The sequence below is a fragment of the Azolla caroliniana genome, unplaced genomic scaffold (assembly GCF_043228905.1).
Source record: "Azolla caroliniana isolate FFs.n. ecotype wild unplaced genomic scaffold, voAzoCaro1.0.p SCAF_10, whole genome shotgun sequence".
In the NCBI taxonomy this organism is placed as follows: Eukaryota; Viridiplantae; Streptophyta; class Polypodiopsida; order Salviniales; family Salviniaceae; genus Azolla; species Azolla caroliniana.
This window is the reverse complement of record NW_028230445.1, coordinates 18,253,111-18,276,291: the sequence shown is the minus strand read 5'-3', so window position 1 is coordinate 18,276,291 and position 23,181 is coordinate 18,253,111. Positions and strand designations below refer to the sequence as shown.

The 23,181-nt window shown below is 37.4% G+C and overlaps 1 protein-coding gene across 1 annotated transcript; it reads left to right on the top strand.

The window, feature by feature from the left end:
- Positions 1 to 5,601: 5,601 nt before the first annotated feature.
- OVA9 (glutamine-tRNA ligase, putative / glutaminyl-tRNA synthetase, putative / GlnRS) lies at positions 5,602 to 21,743 on the top strand. Its single transcript, XM_087325547.1, has 23 exons — positions 5,602 to 5,788; positions 9,016 to 9,066; positions 9,139 to 9,210; positions 9,522 to 9,621; positions 9,722 to 9,817; positions 9,904 to 9,965; positions 10,065 to 10,166; positions 10,348 to 10,443; positions 10,532 to 10,684; positions 11,344 to 11,399; positions 17,292 to 17,382; positions 17,755 to 17,841; positions 18,634 to 18,831; positions 18,929 to 19,027; positions 19,117 to 19,248; positions 19,336 to 19,472; positions 19,783 to 19,882; positions 19,954 to 20,049; positions 20,150 to 20,250; positions 20,362 to 20,467; positions 20,601 to 20,690; positions 20,768 to 20,897; positions 21,486 to 21,743. The coding sequence occupies exons 1-23, from the start codon at positions 5,642 to 5,644 to the stop codon at positions 21,581 to 21,583; spliced, it is 2,400 nt and encodes a 799-aa protein (XP_087181673.1). The 5' UTR covers positions 5,602 to 5,641; the 3' UTR covers positions 21,584 to 21,743.
- Positions 21,744 to 23,181: the final 1,438 nt, after the last annotated feature.

The window sequence follows — 23,181 nt, the reverse complement described above, 5'->3', positions numbered from 1 at the left end:
ACAGAAAATGAGCAACAACAGTAAAACTGTTTGCCCTAAGTCATATTTATACGTATATGACTTTCGGGCTATTTACAAATATAGCCTCAAGGGCCCTTGGCAAACATATTCACAAATATGTCCCCGCATCCGGATCTCGCTCCGGGTACATACATCATCCGGCTCCGTAGCCGGGGTCTTCATCATCCGGCTCCGTAGCCGGGGTCTTCATCATCCGGCTCCGTAGCCGGGTACTCTTCATCATCCGGCTCCGTAGCCGGGTACTCTTCATCATCCGGCTCCGTAACGGTCTCCGGGCTTGCCGTCATTCATCTCCGGACATCCCATCCGGAGGGACCGTAATCCCAACAATGAGTTACTATGATCTACGGTTCATTTGCGTGGATATTCATTATTCTATGCAGGACATCTTAGTAATAATTTCAGGTGTGGTATTAATTGTGCGGGATAAATATTATCCTCAAGTGGTGCATAATGATCCTTATGGTCAATTTTTGGTTATAGAAATCACTTTCTTGGCCAAGTTGTGTGGTGGGTTAGGATTTATGCCCCTAATCAAGCCACTCAACGTGTTGCATTATGGGGCTCACTTCTTTAGACCCTATGTGTGGGCCGTCCAAGATTACTTATGGGTGATTTTAACATGTGTGTTGATGCATCTCAATCTACGTGTGAACATTCAACCATGGATTATCCTGAGCAAGTTGCTTGGGTTTCATTTGCTATGGAGGTTTTGAAGTTGGATGCTTGGATGTGATTGCATGGGAATGATCCAGGTTTTACCTTCCAATCCGCTCAACATAGACAGACATGGAGTCGGTTAGATAGAATGTATGTGATGCACGATGATTCTTTTTGTACTGACATCACTTCGTATGACAGTTCTACAAGATGTAAGAACTTCAAATCATTTTCCTATTTGTTTGGAGGTTTGTAGTCATGCAATTGACATGTATAAATCCTTACTTCGAAAGCCTCCATTACACTTTAACTCTCTTTTTTTGCTTCAACCTCACTTTGATTCTTTCATGGAGAAATTTTTCAAATTGGTGAATTTTTCACAACAAGTGAATCTTAAAGGAGTTAAAGCATGGGATACCACTTTACGAAACATTAAGATTATTCATCATATGTATGGGGTAACTAATGTCCAACGAAGACGAGGTATTCTTTGATGATTTTCACAAGTTCTCTCCAAGTGTAATGCATTATTGCTACATACACCATTAGATGAGGAGTTTTTGGATATCCAAAGTCAATTACATGTTATTATTTCTCCATTGCAAAGCCAAAGTTATCATTATGCTAAGATGCAGCAACTCATGGATGGGCTGATAGATAATCAATGTCAATTTCATTTGTTTTTCCAAGCGTTATATCATACTTATGCTCGATCTAATGTGGTACATGTGAAGTAAGGGGATGAATTTGTAGTGGATCCTACTACAATAATTGACATATGTGTTCATTACTTTAAGGAGTTGGGTGGCCCATAATTGTTAATGACAAATGAAGTGAGTAGAGCGCGCCATAAGTTTTATGATGTGGTTGGATGTATTGTGCATGACCTCATTAGTCATGAATTGGATGCGGATTTCACTGAGGATGAGGTGGACACGGTGTTAAGTCATATTCCTCGTGGTAAGAGCCCTGGTTGGGATGACTTGACAAATTAAGTTTTTAAGTGATATTCGAACATTTTAAAGGGGCCCTTAACTTTGATGTTTCAACATTGATATTTACAAAGTTCTTGGCAAATAGATTACAAAAGTATTTGCCAAAGTTGATACGTCCTGCCCAATATGGTTTTATTGCAGGTAGGAATATATTACATAATGTGTTGAATGTTCAAATGGCCATGGATTATGCACGAAACACTCATCAAGAATTGATTATGGTGCAATTGGATTTGGAGAAAGCTTATGATCATGTTAATTAGTCCTTTGTTTCTCGGTTAATGCATAAAATGGGCTTTGGACCACGTATGTTTTGCCGCATATTTTTATTAGGACAAGATACGGTGTCTCAAGTAATGCTTAATGGAGGAGTTACATTTGATATTGCCCTCACAAGATTTGTTCGTGAAGGATGCCACTTAGCCCATTTTTATTTGCTATTGTTACTCATCCATTGTTAGTGATGTTTGTTGTATGTTTTAGGGTTAGTGATCTTGTACGTTAACAATCACTTTTGGAACCTTATTCTTAGAATGCTCTATTCTGGATCACGTTGCTCCTCCCACCACCTATTGTTGAGCTTGTTGATGGTCTACAAGTTTGCATGCACAACATATTATATTCCTTGTTTTAATGGGTAGGTTATACACCTAGTCATCAAACTGGGGAAATTGAATTCATGCCATCCATACAAAACAACAATTGTAGGTTTCCTAAAGCTCCATGATCATTATCTTAATGCATGTGATTCGTTGCACCCACTTGTTCATGGGTTTACTTTTCACCCTACCACGAACATATAATATATCAACAACTACATGAATCATGTTTTGTCTATAGTATATAGTGCCTCATGTTCATGCAAAGATGCAAATGGATGTTGACATAATGTTATATAGATTTCAATCAATAACACAAGAGTATGGAAAGTGTTCAACGTCCAGAATCTACTTGTAAACATTAATGGAACTAGAAAATAGAATATCAGAGTCTTTACTTGAGCACACAAGCAATAATAAAATTTGGATAAGAGACAAGAAAAAGACAATGGTCATTAAAAGATAGAATATTCTCATGAAGCCTTCTTCAAAAGGTGGCAATGTTCCATACATACAAGACAAACAAAAAAATACATTAGATTCATTAAAACTACCTATGCCCTTTGGAATAAATTGGACTTAAATTGGCCAACAAACGATGTTTTCCACTTTGTCTTGTTACATCTTTGAGGACAATAATGTGGTTGGTACATATGCAATCAAATGGCCAAGGGACACAAATTTGACACTCGGTTTCATCCAATGTTGGTGTTGATGAAGTAATCGATTTGCATGTGTCGCTGTCTGCAATAGTGAGCTTTTGGAGGCCATAAAAAGTTCACGGAAAAGTCAAAAGCTCATGGTTGTAATGGCCTTTAGAGCTATAACCACTTGGTCTCCATTGGGCAACCTTACCAACTGCGCTACATCCATCTGGGCAAAGACACACACATTCTCTTATTCTCCATTGGGCAACCTTACCGATTAAGCTACATCCATCTGGGCAAATACATACACATTCTCTTATGTTGAGCTACAAGCTCAACATTGGGTGCGCAAACCAGTGTGTAGATTGGGTACGTAAACTAGGTGCGCAACGAGAGGTCGTAGCGGTGCGTAAATCGGGAGGCTGCTGGATAGATATTCCGCGGAGGAATATATATTGGGAGTTAGTGTAGGGGCTCATTGATGAGCATTGAAGTACGGGTCAATACTTCTGTCAATCCGTATGGACTTGTATAAAAGTGCTCTTTGAGCACATCCTACGTACAGAGTTTTAGAGTATTGTTTTGGAATAGAGTTTTCTGTGTTCTACTCTCTCTACCTCTCCTGCGCACATTATGCTGATTAAGCTTTCCATTAAACCTTTCTTGTCTATTGTCTTTTGTCTGTTGTTACCCAGTTGTGTACATGTTACACTTCCATACGTATTCTTTTATATCTTATCCTCTCTTTTTCTTTTATTGTAATTAGCTTGCCCTAGTGGTAAATCGTTTACACCACTTGCACTACATCGTGGGTTCGAAACCCAATTTTCTTACCTCTCTATTACATACTTCATACATATCTCTTAATTTATTAGATACCACTGTGGAATGTAGGGGTTGAACCATGACCACTTGGTCTTCGCGGAATGGGGAAACCGTACACATCGATACATGTTAGAGCCCATCCCTTTATATGTCATTCGAACCATTGCTTCCATGCGACTTAGCTCACATGCATTGCGATGTAGAGTGGATGGATATGCGCACTTTGCCCTAAACAAGTTTGAGAGTCTAAGTATCACACTTTGATACAATGCTCTGCCTTTGATCATATTCGACCATGCTTTCCATATCTCTTTGATCGAGCCCAATCCTTGCACGAATTTCTCTCACAACCACAATGTGCACTTTCGATTGCAACATTCATTGGTAAAGTTCTTGAACATCGAGAGTCGCTACTCACTTTCACACGTATCACGTGAAATGTAATATTTTTGGTTTCATAGGTCATATTTGACCTTTGAAGATGATAATATCATATATCTATCTATCGCTCTCTCTATCGTAATTACTTTACCTTAGTGTTGAGTTGTAACACTATTACCTCTGTCTTGGGTTCAAAACCCAAATTTCTCACTTCCTTATTACTCCATTCATATCCACTTAATTTACTATACTAGATGCCATTGTGGAATGAAGGGGTTGAACCCATGCCCTCATGGTCTCCATCTATGGGCATCTCTCTCTCTCTCACACACTTTTAATGCAAGTGTCCAACTTACACTAAGATAAAGGCAAAATACCAAGACATACTCAGCCCCTCTCCTACCCTCTCTAAACTATTAGATACTCCAAATACAAAGAAATTAGGTAAATACATCTTAGAGCTAAAACAACATCGAGAGAATAAGCTACAAAATGTTAACAATAACCTTTCTAATATTCACCAACATGTAACCAATGAATTGTTTCATGGGATAGGGGGGAGAGGATGAATGTGGACACACCCTACACTACTCAACCTCTCCCTTGTTGAAGCGAAAAACCAAAGAACAACCAAAATCCCTCGGATGTCGGGCTTCAAAGCAACTCGACGTGGTGTAGAAAGCAATTTAGAAGATAAGGGAACATGAGTTAAAGTGCCTAGAAGCTATGGTTCGGGTACACACGTCACACCCACATCGAAACCCAAGTTTGACCCCCCGCTTCTTTTCAAGAGACTTGGATGGAAATGAAACGAGGCCTAGTACAAAGCCACGATTTGATATATGTACAATACTAGAACTCTTTTAGCATAAGTTCTATTATTTATTTATTTATTTTTCGATGATCTGGTAAACACCCCTTTTTTGTTCTAATTTGTAAACCAATTTGTCTGATGGGCCAATTTTAGTCTTAGAAAGACGTTAATATATTTCTCTTTCTTTCTCTCTCTCTCTCTCTCTCTCTCTTCATTTTTCTCCTTTCCTTTTGTTATTATATTTGTTGTGTGGGTGGGTTCCCACAAAGCACACCCAAGCATAGTAAGTAATATACTCGAATGCATTGGCGAACATTCTTATTTTTACGAATGCAAACGAATGCGTATAAATTATCAAAACATTCTTGTGTGTTTTTGTTTTTACACTTTTTACTATTTAGCTTAACTTAATTACCTTAAAAGAAATTTACCTTACAATGAATAATGAATACAAAAGTATAGTATTTACCAAATTTCGACGGTGTTTACCATACTCGAATGGGTTTGTAACATTCGCGAATGCGAATGCGCGTATGGTACGTATCGTTCATCACAGAAACAGAGAGACATAGCGAGACATAAGACACAGACACAGAGACAGACACAGAGGAGAAGTACGAAGAAGCAGGAAGAAGAGAATACGGTCGGAGAGAAGAAGAGGAGGAAGAAGAAACACACACACACACACACAGAGGAAATATGCCCTCTGATGAAGCTTCTGATAGAGGCGCGAGGGAGAAGGTCGCTTCTGAACTGTTTCTGAAGATCGGTTTGGATCAGAGAACTGCGAGCAATGCCGTAGCCAATTCTAAAGTTACCTCTAACCTTTGCGATGTCATCCATGAGGTCTTCTTCTTCTTCTTCTTCTTCTGGCGCCTTTGATATTATTTTTTTTGTTTTTGTTTTTGGCTTTATCTTGGAAAAATGAGACTTGTTTCAATCAAAAGAGGAATAAAAATCCTGTCTTCCTCTGCTATGCTGGAATTCTATGTTTGAATCAAAGGAGACAGATTCTATGGAAAGGATTGATTGATTATTATGATGATGAGGTTATGTGTATATGGCATGGAATGATTGGCAGAAAACTCCTCGAAACATAGAAATTCACCTTCCATTTGTTTTTCTTTCCATTATTCTTCTCCATTTCTTCTTAATGTGAATTTTTTCTTAGACAATATAATGTTTGCATCTCAAAATTTTACATTTTTCAGATTGTATGGAAAGGATTGATTAATTATTATGATGATGAGGTTATGTGTATATGGCATGGAATGATTGGCAGAAAACTCCTCGAAACATAGAAATTCACCTTCCATTTGTTTTTCTTTCCATTATTCTTCTCCATTTCTTCTTAATGTGAATTTTTTCTTAGACAATATAATGTTTGCATCTCAAAATTTTACATTTTTCAGATTGTATGGAAAGGATTGATTAATTATTATGATGATGAGGTTATGTGTATATGGCATGGAATGATTGGCAGAAAACTCCTCGAAACATAGAAATTCACCTTCCATTTGTTTTTCTTTCCCTTATTCTTCTCCATTTCTTCTTAATGTGAATTTTTTCTTAGACAATATAATGTTTGCATCTCAAAATTTTACATTTTTCTTGTTGGATAGGTGGAACCCTTTTAGAAACTTGATAAATCCTCCTCTCTTCTTTTCCACTTCCCCTGTCTTTCTCTGTATCTTTCTCAAGGTCCTAGGTTATATGATGTTTGCATCTCAAGCATGCGTCAGTCAGTCAGGAGCTAGATTTAAGCCAAATCAAGTAATTGTCTGCGGTTCATGAACTGTTCCATATATGAGGCCGCAGCATATTCCTCCCTGGCGAGCAGTGTTGACCACTCAATACTCAAGAGATAAACGCATCAAGAGTCAACCCTGGATTTGTCAATACATCTGTCTCAGACTGAGGCTGCCTATAGAGTCGCAATCGGTCGTAAAAGCCGGAGGAACAGGAGATGAATATGTAGGCTCGTATAGGCAGATGGAAATGCTTGCTGAGCAGGGAAATCTTGAGAAACAGAAGATGCAGGAGTGAGAGGAAGGAGTATGAACCTTACGAGGATCATGACAAACATTTGGAGATGGAATTTATTGGTGGTGATAGCAGGATATGGGAGAAAAACACAAATACAATAATGTTTGGTGCGTCTTTCCTATCTTGATGCTATGGAATCAGGGATTTGTTCATTTCTGAAAATTCAGAAGTTTTCTTTATTTTCTGACAGTCCATATCACCTTAGAAAGACAGAAATATATATTAACATCTTTTAATAGGCCAAAGTGACCTATAGGACTGAACAAGAGGTTACATATTAAAATGTTGTCTCGTTTAAGAACAATAAACCAAAAGAATTATTGCTAAATGCAGTGCATAAAGAAATCTAGTTATATAAACACTTAAGATTCTGAACCCACGATGGAATGAAACCTCTACCTTCAAACCATCGCCAACATGTGCTGCATGAAGTAAGGGAAGCACCTGCGGTGTTGGGTGATAATGGCCAATAAAGAAATTACATCTCAAAATATTGTCTCATCTTAGAGGACAAAAAATAAAAATATGGCTAGATAGTAAAAGTGCCTGAGCTACTACATATTTGAAACAAGGAAAATATCTTTGGTCTCAGGTGATATGGTTCTGACATAGCATGTGCACGATAATTTGCTATTGTCTGGTTGAATGTACCCCCCTGAGAATATTGTGGTCGAGACCTTACTTGTGTAACCTTGATTGACTTGTAAATGAAAAAGGTTTGTGCTAAAGAAGGTTGCTAAGTATATTGTCTCTTTAGAGAAGAATTTGGATGTCTGTATGAAAATATAGAGATCCTCTCATGGAAGATACATGCACTCACTGATCCACCTACGCAGAGAACATTGAAAATTTCTTCTGCATGGTCACTACCAGGAACACTCCTCATGGTGTATAAGCAAATATCTCACCACAAAGGATTTATGACTTAGGGTCATGGCAACTAAAACCGTTTCTCTGTGTCGTGAATGTCAACCGGACTATGTCTCTGATGTGCATATTTTCACAAGTTCAAAGCCATCATCACATGACATATAAAAACACCAGACTCTTCTTGTTCCACTGGCCTTTCTATGTTGGATCACCCGAAGATGGATATGCTCAGAGGGTGGCAATTTTCATCAGGCATCAAACCTGATTGCTAATTGTTTAGTTTTGGGAAGGTAGCTTTGAAAGGCATTTTTATTTTGTTAGTCACATTAAGTTAAATCAAGCAATTTTAATACCTGCTAGGTCTCATGGACCATGGTATTTTCAAGACATCAGTATATCTTTCTTTACGTCAGTCGATGAGGTTTTGTGGCTGTTCTGTTGTGCCACAAAAACGTATCTCTATGTGTCCCATTACGTTACAGAGTGGACCAAAGCCTTGTTCAACGAGGAATTGCTATCTACTCCCTATTTCATAAAAAGCAGTACAGAGGTAAACATAATATTCCTCAGATTTGAGATCCTGATGGTACAATTTGCAGATCCATTCTTCCATAGTTTTGTATGCATATCTGAATGCAGTATGTGTAACTGATGTGAAGAGGTCTTGAGCTGCCTTATCACACAGTATGGAACACATGAGAGAGTGGTATATCCATAGAAGAGGATATGGTGATAAATCCATCCTGAGACGAGGAGAGAGAACCAACGTGGAAGAAATATTTGAATTTTCTTTTAAAAAAGGTAATTTTTTCACTGTATGGAGCAGTTTAATTTCATATGAAACAACCTGGTCTTCGTTATTATATTGATGAAGACATGTATGTGTGTTTCATGCCACAATTTTGATATGCCATTAACAATTACAAGTGACCATTTTGGAATTTTTCATAGTAGATATGTGTCATTGGCTTGGAGTTTTTCACTTTTTGATATTGTCACAAGTCTGTGTATGCTTGTAAGTTTTTAGAGCAAGGTGCGGTTAAGCTTCCAATGGCTAACATTTTGTCATCTTTTTAATGGTGAAATCGTAGATTCATATTAAAACATGATATGATCTTTGAGATCTACTTCGTAACTGATTATATGCATGAACACAGGCAGGAGTACAGGAAGGCTGTGATAAATCAACTGGAAATCTTTTGTATATGGTACCAACTTTACTCAAGCGTTTAAACATCTTCTTTGAGTGGACAAGGACATAAAAACACTTCATTAAACAGGTAGCCACAAAGTATCCAGCAAATGCATTGAAGCACCGTGGTTGGTTCTTAAAGTATATCACGAATAATCAGGTTTGAGATTGTCTACCTAATGTACTTTCTTTAATTTTAGGAAGATAGGAGACTTCTAATGAACAACTGCTGGGATTCTCAAAATAAATTTACCTATGGGATGTAAATGCTGTCAAATAACATGAAATTTGTGGCACTTTTAATACATTTCAGTTCAAGTGAGAACCAATATAAGATGTTTGGTGGATGTATCTTATATAGTTTGTTGTAAGTTATTTTTATGGGCTTTAAACCAATTAAAACATTCTTTGCCTTCGTGATGCCGATGACCAGAAGCTCTAAGATGTTTTCCATTATAATATTATGCACAGATAAAAAACAGTCCCCAGTTAGAGGCAGCCTTTTCCTTTTTTGCAAGTGTTGGTCCTGACAGCTTTGATACAGAAGAGTTTGAGAAGCGTTGTGGTGTTGGTATGTATTATAATTCTCTCATGCAGTTAGTGTATAAAACCTGTACATTATGGAAATCACGTGATTACTTTCCTGTTTGTGCTTCTTTTACCTTTCAAAGGTGTTGAAGTCACTATTGAAGAGATACAAAAGACTGTTAAGTTTGTTGTTGAAGAAAATAAAGATCTTCTCCTTGCAGAACGCTATCGGATTAATGGTATTTCTTTATTGCTTGAACATCTGTGCCTTTATTTGTGCTTCTGTTTGTTGGATGCATTTATTCCTGTTTTATGTTGGTAAAAGTTGGCATCCTACTTAGCAAGGTGCGGAAAGAGTTACCTTGGGCAGATGGAAAGGCCGTAAAGGTAGATAGTAAAGGAAGTGTAATAAAAAATTATCGATTTGAAATAATACTTACGTAGGAAATTTGTTCTAATGTATGTTTTGTTTCAACGGTATAATAGGAAGAAATGGATATTCAAATGAAAGAATTGCTTGGAGAAAAAACTGCAGATGATGATGTAAAACCTGCCAAAAAGAAGAAGGAAAAGACCCCAAAAACTGAGGTGTCCAAACATATCATCTCTTTCTTTTTATACTATTTTTTGTTTTGTTAGCAATTTTTTATTTATGCTTTTCTGTTATCTAGATTTGCTTTTGATTTGATCAAGTTCTTTGATGTTTATATGCTACTTCCTTTTTTTCCTATAAGATGTCATGTGGTTACCATTATTCTTTGCTTTGCAGGAATCTATTGCAGTCCCAGAACTAGATACAAATGGCAGTAATGAAGAAGAGATGAATCCTTTCTTAATATTTCCTGATCCCCATGACAATATTCAGGTTTAATTTCTTTGTATCTTTGTCATGACCCTGTGAAGGTCGCTTATGTGCACCTACTATCTAACTATGTTGAATTTGCTTGTAATAGGTACATACAGAAATTTTCTTTAGCGATGGGAACATTTGGAGGCCTCACAATACGAAAGAGAAGTTGGCAAAACATTTGGAATTTACTGGTGGCAAAGTTTACACCCGGTTTCCTCCTGAACCAAATGGCTATCTTCACATTGGACATGCAAAGGTTAGCTAGCTGATGCTGTGTGGCATTGAGTACAACTATTTGGTTTTGGTTGTGGCTTGCCAAAGAAGCAAAATGAAGTTAATTGTAAAACTAGTGTTTAATTGACTATTTCTGAGATGATATTGTATTTACCATAGCATTTCTCTTGCCATTTGTCTGGTTCATGCTCATTTGCACGTTTCCCAAAAATGCCGATCCAACTATGTTCCTCTTGTTATCCCTCAGTTTTCTACATTGCTGAGACATTAATACTGAATGAATAAGATATCTTGATGTTTTTTGTGAAACAAAACAGATCCATAATATCTTTAGGCATAGCAATCTGTCCTTTGTATGAGAATGACCCCCTCCATTGATAAAATAGAAAACATATTCAGTGATGTGCGTTGCCAGAGTTAACAGGTGTTGAAGTGATGGTTCTGCTTAAAATTCTAGCTATCCGATAAGATGACCACACGTTGATTGGCGAGCTAGTTTCATATATAATGCGAATAGAATAAAAAATTATATCAATTGAAGGTGTTCAGGTTTGTTACAGTAGGTAAAATGATAGATCAACGATTATAGCAAGGCTTTTTATAAAATCTGATCCTTTAGATAGTTAAAGTTCCATATAATCTAATGTTATATGTAATATTCATTTTGACCATTTCCTGTAGGCCTTGTTTGTGGACTTTGGACTAGCGCAGGAAAGGGGTGGAAAGTGCTATTTAAGGTTAGCTTTTCTATTTTGCTTTTCTATTTAAGGTTACCTAAAAACCATTGTAGGTTGCAATTGTGAGCAATAGTCCATGAATGTTGAGTTAGTTTCCATTTTCTAAAAAACTTCAACTGAGTGAGAATCATGCATATCTGCATTTGGGGTGTATTTTATCACTCAATCTGATGGTACAGAATTGGCGCACTCAATTTCATAAGATATTAGCTGTTCATAATGTCAGGTTCGAATGCATCAAAATGTACTTGCTTAGGTTGTAGCTCTACTTATTAACATGCATTGGAACCAATATAGATGAAAAAAATCTTAATGTTAAATACGAATTGCAATACACAAATTAAAATGAATGTGTGGTATAGTGATAATTATTATATGTCTTTTTGTGAGTCTTAAGTTCAAATACTGTTTCCATCTTTACGTCTAGACTCAAAGCAATTCTTGGTCAAGTCACTTCATACTAATTTAACTTACTTGAAATATTCTTATTAGACTCTAAAACCGAAACAAATTTGTTATAATTGCACTCCTTCCAAGAAAACCAGCCCTGTTTAGAACATTGGGGTCTGTGCATCCAAATCGGCATGGGATGAAGTGCTCAAATAAACTTGGTTTCAATGCCCATTTTGCAACCAATAATCCTTTTGTTGAGCTTTAAATACAACTCCAATAATAGACACAAGTGCATTATAGCGATTGGCAATCAAACACAATCAGATAGGATTAAGTTTAAAAGGTTGTTGCAACAATTTAGCAACCCTAGGGAAAAGTTATGGGCAACTTGTAACTGCTTGTATATTTTTATAAAAAGTAGGATAAGTACATGTTTCAATCCTAGTGTGAGCTTCATGAAGAGGTCGACTATACTGTTAGCATAGTATGATGTAGATGCTAATGGCTTAAGATGGTAATGGACACTTGTCTTTTCAATGCTAATGAGGCTTAAGATGTTAGTGATGTTCATGAAGAGCATGAGGTTCAGTCTCGAAGAGACTTAGATTGTAGTAATAGAAGTATTAGGTACTGTTGGGAATAAAGAGCCATCGTGCCTTTTATTAGTGCACGAGTGTGAACGCACTCGTAGCACACTTTTGACTTGTATATACATAATATCCAAAAACCAAAAAAGAGGGACACTCTTTGTACCCAAAACAACGTGCATCTCTCTCTCCCATTGTCTCTCATTCAGACTCTCTCCCTCTCTGTTTTTGACCTAAACCCCAATCCTCGTGCTGCCTTCAAACTGGTATTAGAGCAGAGTTTAGGGTTTTCTGCAGAGCAGAGTTTAAGGTTTTCTACAGAGCAGCGTTTAGGGTTTTTTGTAGAGCAAAGTTTAAGGTTTTCTGCAGAGTAGGTCACGTTTTCTGCAAAGCAGGTTTGGTCATCCGTTTGGGCTAAGAAATCATGACTAGCAACAGTGACAGTAGCCACCTTATGCACATCAAGAAGCTTGAGGGTCCACATAACTTTGTGGTTTGGAAAAAGCAGTGCTACAACATCCTACTGCACAAGAAGCATGCAAAGCCTATTAAAGTCAAAGGGGTAAAGCCTACAGATATGGACGAAGATGATTGGTAAGAGTTGAATGAGCTTGCACGCTCGACTATTGAGTTGTCAATTTCGGATGCCTTGCTGTTTAATATTAAAGGTTTGAATTGTGCCTATTCTATATGGACTAGACTAGAGGAACTGCCAGAAGCCGGCAACTAGCAAAGTTTATTGGCTTAAGAAACTTATGGATTTGCGTATGATAGAGGGCACACCCATGTCAACTCACCTGAGTGAGTTCAATTCCATTTTCAGCCAGTTGGTTGCCTTGAAATTCATCATTGATGATGAGTTTAGGGCCACGTTTTTACTTTTCACCTTGCCACAAAGTTGGGATACTTTTAGGACTGTTATGAGCAATTCAAATGCGATGCTTCTTTATGCCGATGTAGAGAATTCTCTACTCATGGAAGAGATGGGTCGGCAAAATAATGCATCCAATAAGTCCTCTAGTGTGTTGCATATGAGGGGTAGGTCACAACAAAGAGGCAAATCTGATAGTTATGGCCGTAGTAAATCACATGGTAAAGATGTAGAATGCCATCATTGTGGCAAAAACGGTCACTTTAAACGTGATTGTTTCAAATGGAAGAAAGAGAAAGGAAAGGGCAAGAAGATAGATGATTTCATAGAAGAAAAGAGAGACATTCAACCGAGGAAAGGCAATACTAAAATTGAAGAGGTGAATGTAGTCACTCATGATAGTGATAGTGGAAATGATGTACTCTTTGTTTCATCATGCCATAGAGAACATGCTTTACTTGCAGATACGGATGGTGACATGCACACTTGGATACTCGATTCCGGTGCTTCTTTTCACGTCACCCCTCATCGTGAGTGGTTTTCAGATTACATAGGGGGTCAACATGGTGTTGTCCATCTTGGGGACAACTATGCATGTGAAATTGCAGGTATTGGCACTGAGCAATTACAGTTTCAGCATGGTTCTGCTTTCACACTTCAGCATGTACGACATGTACGGCATGTACCTCAGCTCAAGAAGAGCTTGATTAGCACAGGACAGCTAGATAATGATGGATTTCACACAACCTTTGGTGATGGGAAATGGAAGATTTGTAAGGGATCTAGAGTTATTGCCAAGGGTAGTAAAAGTGATACTTTGTATCCTCTCTATGTATCTAGTGTGAGTGACCATGTTGTTGCCATAACCGAGCAGCCCAGTGTTTCTTTGTGGCATGGCCGGTTGGGACACATGAGTGAAACTGGTATGAAAGTATTGTCTCGTTTGGGTTACTTGCCATGTCTTCGTTATGCTGATTTTGAACATTGTGATCATTGCATTTATGGTAAACATGTACAAACGTCTCATAAAAAGTCTCTTTCGCTGAAGTTGTTCCCGCTTGAGTTAGATTCGTAAAGAAGAACGCAACAAACTTGAGCCAAAGTCCTGCAAATGTATTTTCCTAGGATACGGTGACGAGGGTGAAATGGGGTATAGATTGTGGGATCCCGAGAAAAGAAAAATAGTATGCAGCAATTATGTTATCTTCCAAGAAAATCGCATGCGTAAACAACCCGAAAAGACTGAGGAAGTACGTAGGGTTGTATTCCGAGAAGAAATACCTTTTAGACAAGAAAATGTGCCCGCTGTACAGCAGCAAACACCTGCTGTAAACTTACCTGCAAATGCAGAAAATGAGGTTGGAAATGATCAGCCAGCCTTTGCCAATAATGATGAGCCACCAAATGTGCAGGAACAGCTAGAACAGCAAGCTGTTAATGCTGATTTGCAGGCTGAAATGCCTGGACTGCAAATTGAAAATGATAATTTGCAGGCTCAACAGCTACCAAACAATGAGCATTGGGTTAGGAGATCGTCTAGAGTTACTAGACAGCCTGACAGATTTGTTCCTGATGCAAACAGTGTGGCTGATTATGTCATGGTAACTGATTGTGGCGAACCAACTTGCTTCAAGGAAGCAATGGACAGACAGGAGAATAAGAAATGGTATAAAGCCATGTTGTCAGAGATGGAATCTCTTGAGAAAAATGACACTTGAGATTTGGTGCAATTGCCTAAAGGGCAGAAAACACTTCCATGCAAATGGGTTTATAAAATGAAGGTCATTTCTGATTCCTCGCCAAAGTACAAAGCAAGATTGGTTGCAAAAGGATACAAGCAGGAATATGGAGTTGATTTTGATGAGATCTTCTGGTCAAGATGACTACATTAAGAATCATTTTGGGCTTAGTTGCAGCTGAAGATATGGAGCAAATAGAGATGGATGTGAAGACCGCCTTTTTACATGGCAATCTACATGAAGACATATATATGCAGCAGCCTGAAGGTTTTGTGGCTAAAGGCAAAGAGAAGATGGTTTGTAAGCTCAAAAGGGGGTTGTATGGGTTGAAACAAGCACCAAGAGAATGGTATCATAAATTTGATGCATTTATGCAGTCTCAAGGTTTTCGTAGAAGTCAAGTGGACCACTGCTTGTACACCAAGAAGGCAGGAGATGGCAGCCTGATTATCTTGGTTTTGTATGTTGATGATATGTTGATTGCTGGCAAGGATATTCATGCCTCGGATTCATTGAAGCAAAGCCTTCATGGCAGCTTTGATATGAAGAATCTTGGTGATGCAAATCACATCCTTGGCATGCGAATACTCCGAAACTGGTCGAAAGGGGTACTCTTTCTGTCTCAGCAGGAGTATATCTCTAAGGTTTTGCAGCGTTTCAATATGGAGGGGGGGAAACAATTGGGGTTCCATTGTCTCCATATTTGAAACTTAGTGCAGAAGACAGCCCTACATCTGATGATGAGAAGGCTGAAATGGCTAAGGTTCCATATGCTTCAGCCGTTGGCAGTTTGATATATACGATGGTTGCTACACGCCCTGATATTGCCTTTGCAGTAGGTACATGGCAAATCCTGGAAAAAAGCATTGGGAAGAGGTGAAAGGTATTATGAGATACCTCAAAGGCACAAAGGACTTGGGCATTTGCTTTGGAAAGCAAAAGGCATCTGTCGTTGGTTTTACTGATGCGGACTATGCTGGCCACGCAGACTGCAGGAAGTCTACTTCTGGGTATGTGTTTACTTTCACAGGAGGAGTGGTCTCTTGGATCTCCAGACTACAGAAGTGTGTTGCATTGTCTACTACAGAGGCAGAGTATGTTGCTGCCACTGAGGCATGCAAAGAGGCTTTATGGCTTTCATATCTAGTGAGAGATCTTGGCATTACAGAGTTACCTATTCTTCATTGTGACAGCCAAAGTGCTATCATGCTAGCTCGGAATCCCATCTTTTATGCAAAGACGAAGCACATAGAGGTGAAGTATCACTTCATCAGAGATGTACTTGACAGCAAGAACATTGAGCTTGTCAAAGTATATACAAATAATAATCCTGCAGATCTTCTCACGAAGGGTGGGTCTTCCAGCTGAGCGATTTGCTCATTGCCGACAGATGATGGGAGTTGGATAGATGTATGTAGTTCAGCTTTGTACATACTTGGACTTAGCTGACTTTCCTTTTTTTTCTCTCATGGCACATTGCCTTTAGGTGGGAGGTTGTTGGGAATAAAGGGCCATCGTGCCTTTTATTAGTGCACGAGTGTGAACGCACTCGTAGTACACTTTTGACTTGTATATACATAATATCCAAAAACCAAAAAAGAGGGACACTCTTTGTACCCAAGACAGCGTGCATCTCTCTCTCTCTCCCTCTCTGTTTTTGACCTAAACCCTAATCCTTGTGCTGCCTTCAGGTACAATTCGCCACCCCTTTTAAAAAAGAAAAAGATTATGGTGGCAGTGAAGTAAGTCCCCTACCTGGGAACCAACATGTTTCTTATAAGGGAATTACGATCCCTGCAGCTTCAGGATGGCATTTCGCTTGAGAACCTGGTAGTAATTGCATTGGTAAATATGATTAGCCACCCTTAAAAAGAAAACAATTATGGTGGTAGTAAACTAAGCATTGTAGCTGGGGCCCAACCTGTTTCTTGCTGACTAGAACCCCAACTGCTTCAAAGCAGCATTTTCTCTGACAACCTGGTTAAGGACATCATTGGTTTGTATTGGACTTTTTCTGCGGTGATGTTGAGCCTCTTATTTTGCATCTCTGGGTTCCGCTTTGGCCAGTGAGTCCTGAAATAGGAGATGTCCAATCAACTTGCAATTCCAAAGTAAAGCTGCAGAACAAATGGAATAACATGTGTAGTAAAGAGTTTGAGTGATTATCTTTGTTTATTTTCTTGTAATTTTAATGCTTATGGAGGTGGAGATGCTGATTTCTTTGTCAAAAAATCTGATTGGTTCATACTAATCTATGGACTTTCCTGTTTAATGGACGTATAACTAAATGTAAAATTTCCAGGTATGATGACACAAATCCTGAAGCAGAAAAGAAGGAATACATTGATCATATTGAGGAGATAGTGAATTGGATGGGTTGGAAACCTTTCAAGGTAATTTTTCCCTGCTTAAATGATGTCCTGATGATCTACTATGCTTTTATAGATGTCTACACTTAGTGTTTTCATTTGACTATAAAGTTGAGAGTTTGGTGATAAATTATTGGAGAAAAGTCCTGTGTTGCATTCTGAATTTGTTACTTGATGCAATAGGGGTAGACATAATTGTGTTGATTTTGACATCTGGGCATGTTTGATGAAAATCAAAGATATATTGTAGAGTGTCTTCTCCAGATGATGGTAACATCTCTCAGTGGCAGAGAGCTATTTAGTCAACATGTTATTCTTCTTGGAAACAAAATCACAGGAGTTGTATATCTGTTGCTTGATTTTATGTTGTATAACTAAGAAGCTTTGGTTTTACAGATTACATATAGCAGTGATTATTTCCAGGAGCTCTACGATCTTGCAGTTGAGCTGATTAAAAGGGATCGAGCGTATGTTGATCATCAGGTTTTTGCCATTTCATTGTGCCAATCATCTTTTTTATAATTGCTGGGCAGCTTTATTAGCAACTTAAAGATAATTTATTTTGATTATAAGCATTCTTTCAAATGCCATTTGTAAATTATGCAATCTTACTATCAATGATTGTGATTTCCATTTCATCACGACAAATGCCATTTGCAATTAGTGACGCAAATGCTGATTGGATAGTTTATTATGGTCTCCTAGTATGCATGATAGTTGAGAACAGAAACCAGAAATTCATCTTGATTTGGAATGTGGCTTCTCCCGATGGCTTTTGTTACCATTGCCACTTTGATAGATGGCATTCTGGATTCTATTACCACTATCTGTTCTTTGTACAAGGTAGTTCAGGTATAATTTGTAGCACTCCTTTTGGTTGAGCAGGGGCATTCTAGTTAAATTATTTTATTGTTAGATGTATAGTAATTATCCCCAGTTTAATCTTTGTTTTCTTTATGCTGGTTTTAACATTATTTATTCCTAGATGAATGTATTGTTTCTTTCTAGTTTCTGCAATTGTTATATTGGTTTTGGTAATGCTGGTTTATATTAGATTCAAATTTATCTTAATCTTCTATCGGTATAAGGGGTTTCATAGAAAAGCTTTAGGCATGTGATGTAGAGGGTTTTCATATAGTGACCCCATGTGCCTAGGAATATATAATACCTTTGATTATCCTATGTGATTCAGTTGTTACTAGCATATCCTGACTACTAGATAAAATGCTGTCTCCAAAAATATGTTGATGACATTTTTGTTGATTTTCTATATAGACTCCAGATGAGATTAAATTCAGTAGACAGACAAAATCAGAAAGTCCGTGGAGGAATCGACCAATTGCGGAGTCTTTAAAATTATTCAACGATATGAAACGAGGATTGATTGAAGAAGGAAAGGCGACATTAAGAATGAAACAGGATATGAAGAGTGATAACTACAATATGTATGATCTTATTGCATATCGAATAAAGGTGGGCTGAGATTTCTCTTTTACCATTTGGTCTACTGAAGTGGTACATCTTTATGCGGAATGTGTCCTGAGAGTTTCTATTTTTGTACATGTCATAGTTCACTCCACATCCACATGCAGGAAGCAAATGGTGCATCTATCCCAGCTATGACTACACACATTGTATTGTAGATTCTCTTGAAAATATTACGCATTCGGTAAGTCCTCTAATGTCAGTAATGTTTTATTACTACCTTCGATCACAAACAGATTTATTCGACACCTTGAGACAAGTTCGTCTGTGCAGCTGTGTACTCTAGAGTTTGAGTCACGACGGGCATCATATTATTGGCTTCTTGAGTCTTTGGATCTATATCACCCATACGTTTGGGAATATTCTAGATTGAGTGTGACAAACACAGTCTTGTCGAAACGCAAGGTCTAAACTTATGATAATTGATGAATTATTCAAATACAGCTGTCTTACTTCAGTTTTATTATCTGATTGCACTTGTTCATTATTCAGCTTAACAGATTGGTACGTGAAAATTGGGTTGATGGGTGGGATGATCCTCGTCTGATGACACTCTCTGCCCTAAGACGCAGAGGTGTCACACCTGATGCAATCAACACATTTGTTCGTGACATTGGAATAACTAGAAGGTAATTAATCAATTTTTTGGATTTGATTGTTTTCAAATTTTCCATGTGTAAGTCAAGAAAAAGCAAACCATTTTGATGTTGAAGAATGGATGAGCAAGCTAGAATACATTCCATTTTCATTATTTATGGCGCATTATCTTTTTCTCTTCCCAAGTCCAATTTCAATTTCAGCACTGGGAGCATGATAACATTAGAAATACAGCAGGAATGTGTGTGTTTTATATAGAGAGGAATTTGACAACACGTCAATCTTGTCTCTGATTTCGGATTTCTCTTCCTGCTCTCTTGTTAAGTCCAATTTCAATTTCAGTGATGGTAGTATGATAAGATTAGACAAAGTGGAGTACTACATACGGGAAGATATGAATCAAAAGTCACGGAGAGTAATGGTTGTGTTGAAGCCATTGAAGGTGTGCTATTTTTATTGAATCTAGAACCTAATTTTCTGAGCAGTTCTCATATGGCTGGTATTATTTTCCAGGTAGTTATCAAGAATGTTGAGCCAGGTGAAGTTACGAGTTTGCGGGCCAAATTTTGGCCTGATGCAGGTGATGAAGATGAGGAATCACACTATGAGGTGCTGTGACAATTTTGTTATTATGTTTAAGATTTTTGTCGGTTTCTAAATTTATCATGTTCTGGAAAATATGTGAATAAAATATAATTTCCATTTGCAGGTTCCTTTTAGCAAAGTCATATACATCGAGTCATCAGATTTTCGGTTGAAGGACTCCAAGGATTATTATGGGTTGGCTCCTGGAAAGACTGTAATGCTGAGGTATTGATTCATTTATAATGCAACATGAAGTAGATGGGTCCTTTTAGTCCTTTGTATAGTCCCTTGTGAGGGTAACCAGTCTGACAGATTAATGAATTGTATTTCTTATAGGTATGCATTTCCCGTCAAATGTATTGATGTAATATATGCTGAAGATCAGTTGACAGTGGTCGAGCTGCATGTTGAGTATGACCCTTTGAAGAGCACCAAACCTAAGGTTGTAAAATGGAACTTTGTCTGATGTTTTGTACATTTCCTATATTTATTTTCTGATTATATATGCTGATGTTTTTGGACGCTTTTAAATTTAATTTCCAACCCTATAATCACGATTATTTTATTCTTGATAGGGAGTTATACATTGGGTTGCTGAGCCGGCCAGTGGAGTATCCCCATTAAAGGTTGAAGTTCGATTATTCGATAAACTCTTCTTATCAGAGGTTAGTGTCAATTGTAGAAATATTGTCGTTTCTGCTTGTACATTATCCATCTAATTTGAGAAAAACATAATTTACAGAATCCCAGTGAATTGGAGGATTGGATTGCAGATTTGAATCCAAATTCAAAGATAGTTATTTCTGATGCTTTCGCTGTTCCCATTTTGAAGGATGCAAAGCTTGGAGATCGGTTCCAATTTGAACGATTAGGTAAATGGATTTGTCTAGAAATAACCGTTCATTTCTGTTGCAGTATGGATATATAGATAGTTTTGCTTGTGTAATGTATGCACATATACATCTATGCTGCAGTTACCCACATGTGTATGCACATGCAACTGCACAACTGCACAGAGGAACATAATTCATATGTACATGGGCATATGTATGTACATGTGTGTTGCATGTGCCCTGTTCTATGATGGTTATGTATCCACATCCATACATGCAGGAGCATACCTACATGTATTTATGCAGGTTCTATGATGATTGCATATTCATATGCACATGTATGCATTTAGGTAGGTAGGAGATAGGTAGGATGTTCTATGATGGTTACATATCCATATGCATATGCACATGTATCTATATATGTAGGTTATATCCTATGATGGTTCTATGATATGGATGTGAAGGTTCTATGATGATTGAAGAGATAAGGGTTATATTAATCATATACCGCTTTATGTTCATGTAAACATGATGTAAACAGATAAATATGATTTGACTTCTTCAGTTCATAAAATGAATCGATTGTTGCATACATATAAAAAGAAGAATTTTTTTAAATGTTTACAGGATATTTCTGCGTGGATACTGACAGTACTGATGATCTTTTGGTCTTCAACCGAACGGTTACATTACGTGATTCATATGCCAAAATTTCTGGAAAGTAGTAGGCTCTGTGCAAAAGAGTTATTGTAAATATAAATAAATTGTGATTGATTTCAATAAACTACTTGATTGATTGATTGATTGTTATATAATTTATTTGACAGGAAATGACTCTATTTGATGTAAAAAGTATTTTCTTTTCTAGAGATGGTTGAAGGTTTAGTGTTATACAAAGATTTTTAAACCACATATAGGGTGAGTAGGTATTAGACATGTATATACAAGCAGCTGGTTGGCTTGACAATCACCACCCTCTGATTATTTTTGTATGTGAAGAAGATACATGGTGGTATCCATAGATTGACCCAAGCGTGATATTCTCTATATTCGCCAGGCGTGAGTGAAAGCCAGACTCTGTTACAAGGCGAATCCTAAATTATGAACATATACCTAAAAGATAAGACATTGCTGTGTGGCCTGCTCAAATGTGAATTATGACTTATCCATTGTGTTACTATCTAATGCATATACTTGAAATTCTCATTTGGCAGCATGTTTAGAGTCTGCCAAATGAGGCATCATGAGACCTTATTGCACCTGCTTTGGTTGCAAATATTTAATGCCATTTGTTTGCAATTTGTAAAATTTAGCGTTCAGACTCTTAGCAAGTGCAACAAAACAGAATGCAAACATAGATCTATGCTTGGGAAAAAAAGAATGTACATTCAAAGGTAAATTTGTAGGTTCAAAGATTAAAAGTAGGTTCAATGTAGATTCCACTTTATTTATCCTGCAACAGCACATTCATTTCATCATTTGGAGAATGTAACATGAGACAAAGGTAGCGAGTTCCAAAAGGTAGCCATAGCTTTTATCCAACTTCATCACTTGGGATACCATGACCCTTCTTCCTTGTTTGTGGATGCATCAAGGTAATGAAAGAAACAAGTTGTTGCAGCAAGATACATGGAAACTCTATATTTAGAAGACTTGGATCATGCTAAGAGAGTTGTTTTCCACAATGATTGCGTACTACAAAGGTAATTTCATGAATTGCTTTATGGATCCTGGAGTGCTAGCAAAGCAATAGAAAATTACCTATGGTTGATATAGAATACAATTTAGGTGAATGAGAGGTTGAGAATAGTACTCCACTTCATAAGGTTTTCCCACACTTCGTTTAGAATTGCTTTGTTTGTAAATTGCAATCCTCTCTTGATTAAATCCAAATAGGTTATTGATTTCTTCCGCATATGTAGATAACTAATTGAAGTAGTCATGTACAAGGTTAACCACTTATGATTCCATAATTTTGAGAATGGTTTGTTATCTCCTAGTTGCAAAGTCTCTTTTGGGATTCATGTTCTCCCACTATCCATTATTTGTGATTCCATTCGCTTCCTCTTGAGTCATCTGCATATTTTCCTTTTTTTTTATAGATGAGTTGTTCTTAGTAACTTGATGTCTAGTATTAAGTCATACTAGTTTGGCATCTCATTGTGGTCACCATAAGTGTTATCATCATATTTTCTTAGTGTTAGACTAAAGTTAATTACAATGCAAGCAATAAGTACACAATAATATCTCAATATGTTATGCTCAAAATCATAGTATAGTGTGCATGATTTGCTCATGGTTATATCGGTTTCCATGGATACAT

Bases quoted from the DNA above. Each gene is read 5' to 3' on its own strand.
- OVA9 (XM_087325547.1), top strand. From the start codon at position 5,642: ATGCCCTCTGATGAAGCTTCTGATAGAGGCGCGAGGGAGAAGGTCGCT. The intron at 9,818-9,903 runs GTATTTCTTTAT...TGTTGGTAAAAG, and splicing joins AGAACGCTATCGGATTAATG to TTGGCATCCTACTTAGCAAG. The intron at 10,444-10,531 runs GTTTAATTTCTT...TGCTTGTAATAG, and splicing joins ATCCCCATGACAATATTCAG to GTACATACAGAAATTTTCTT.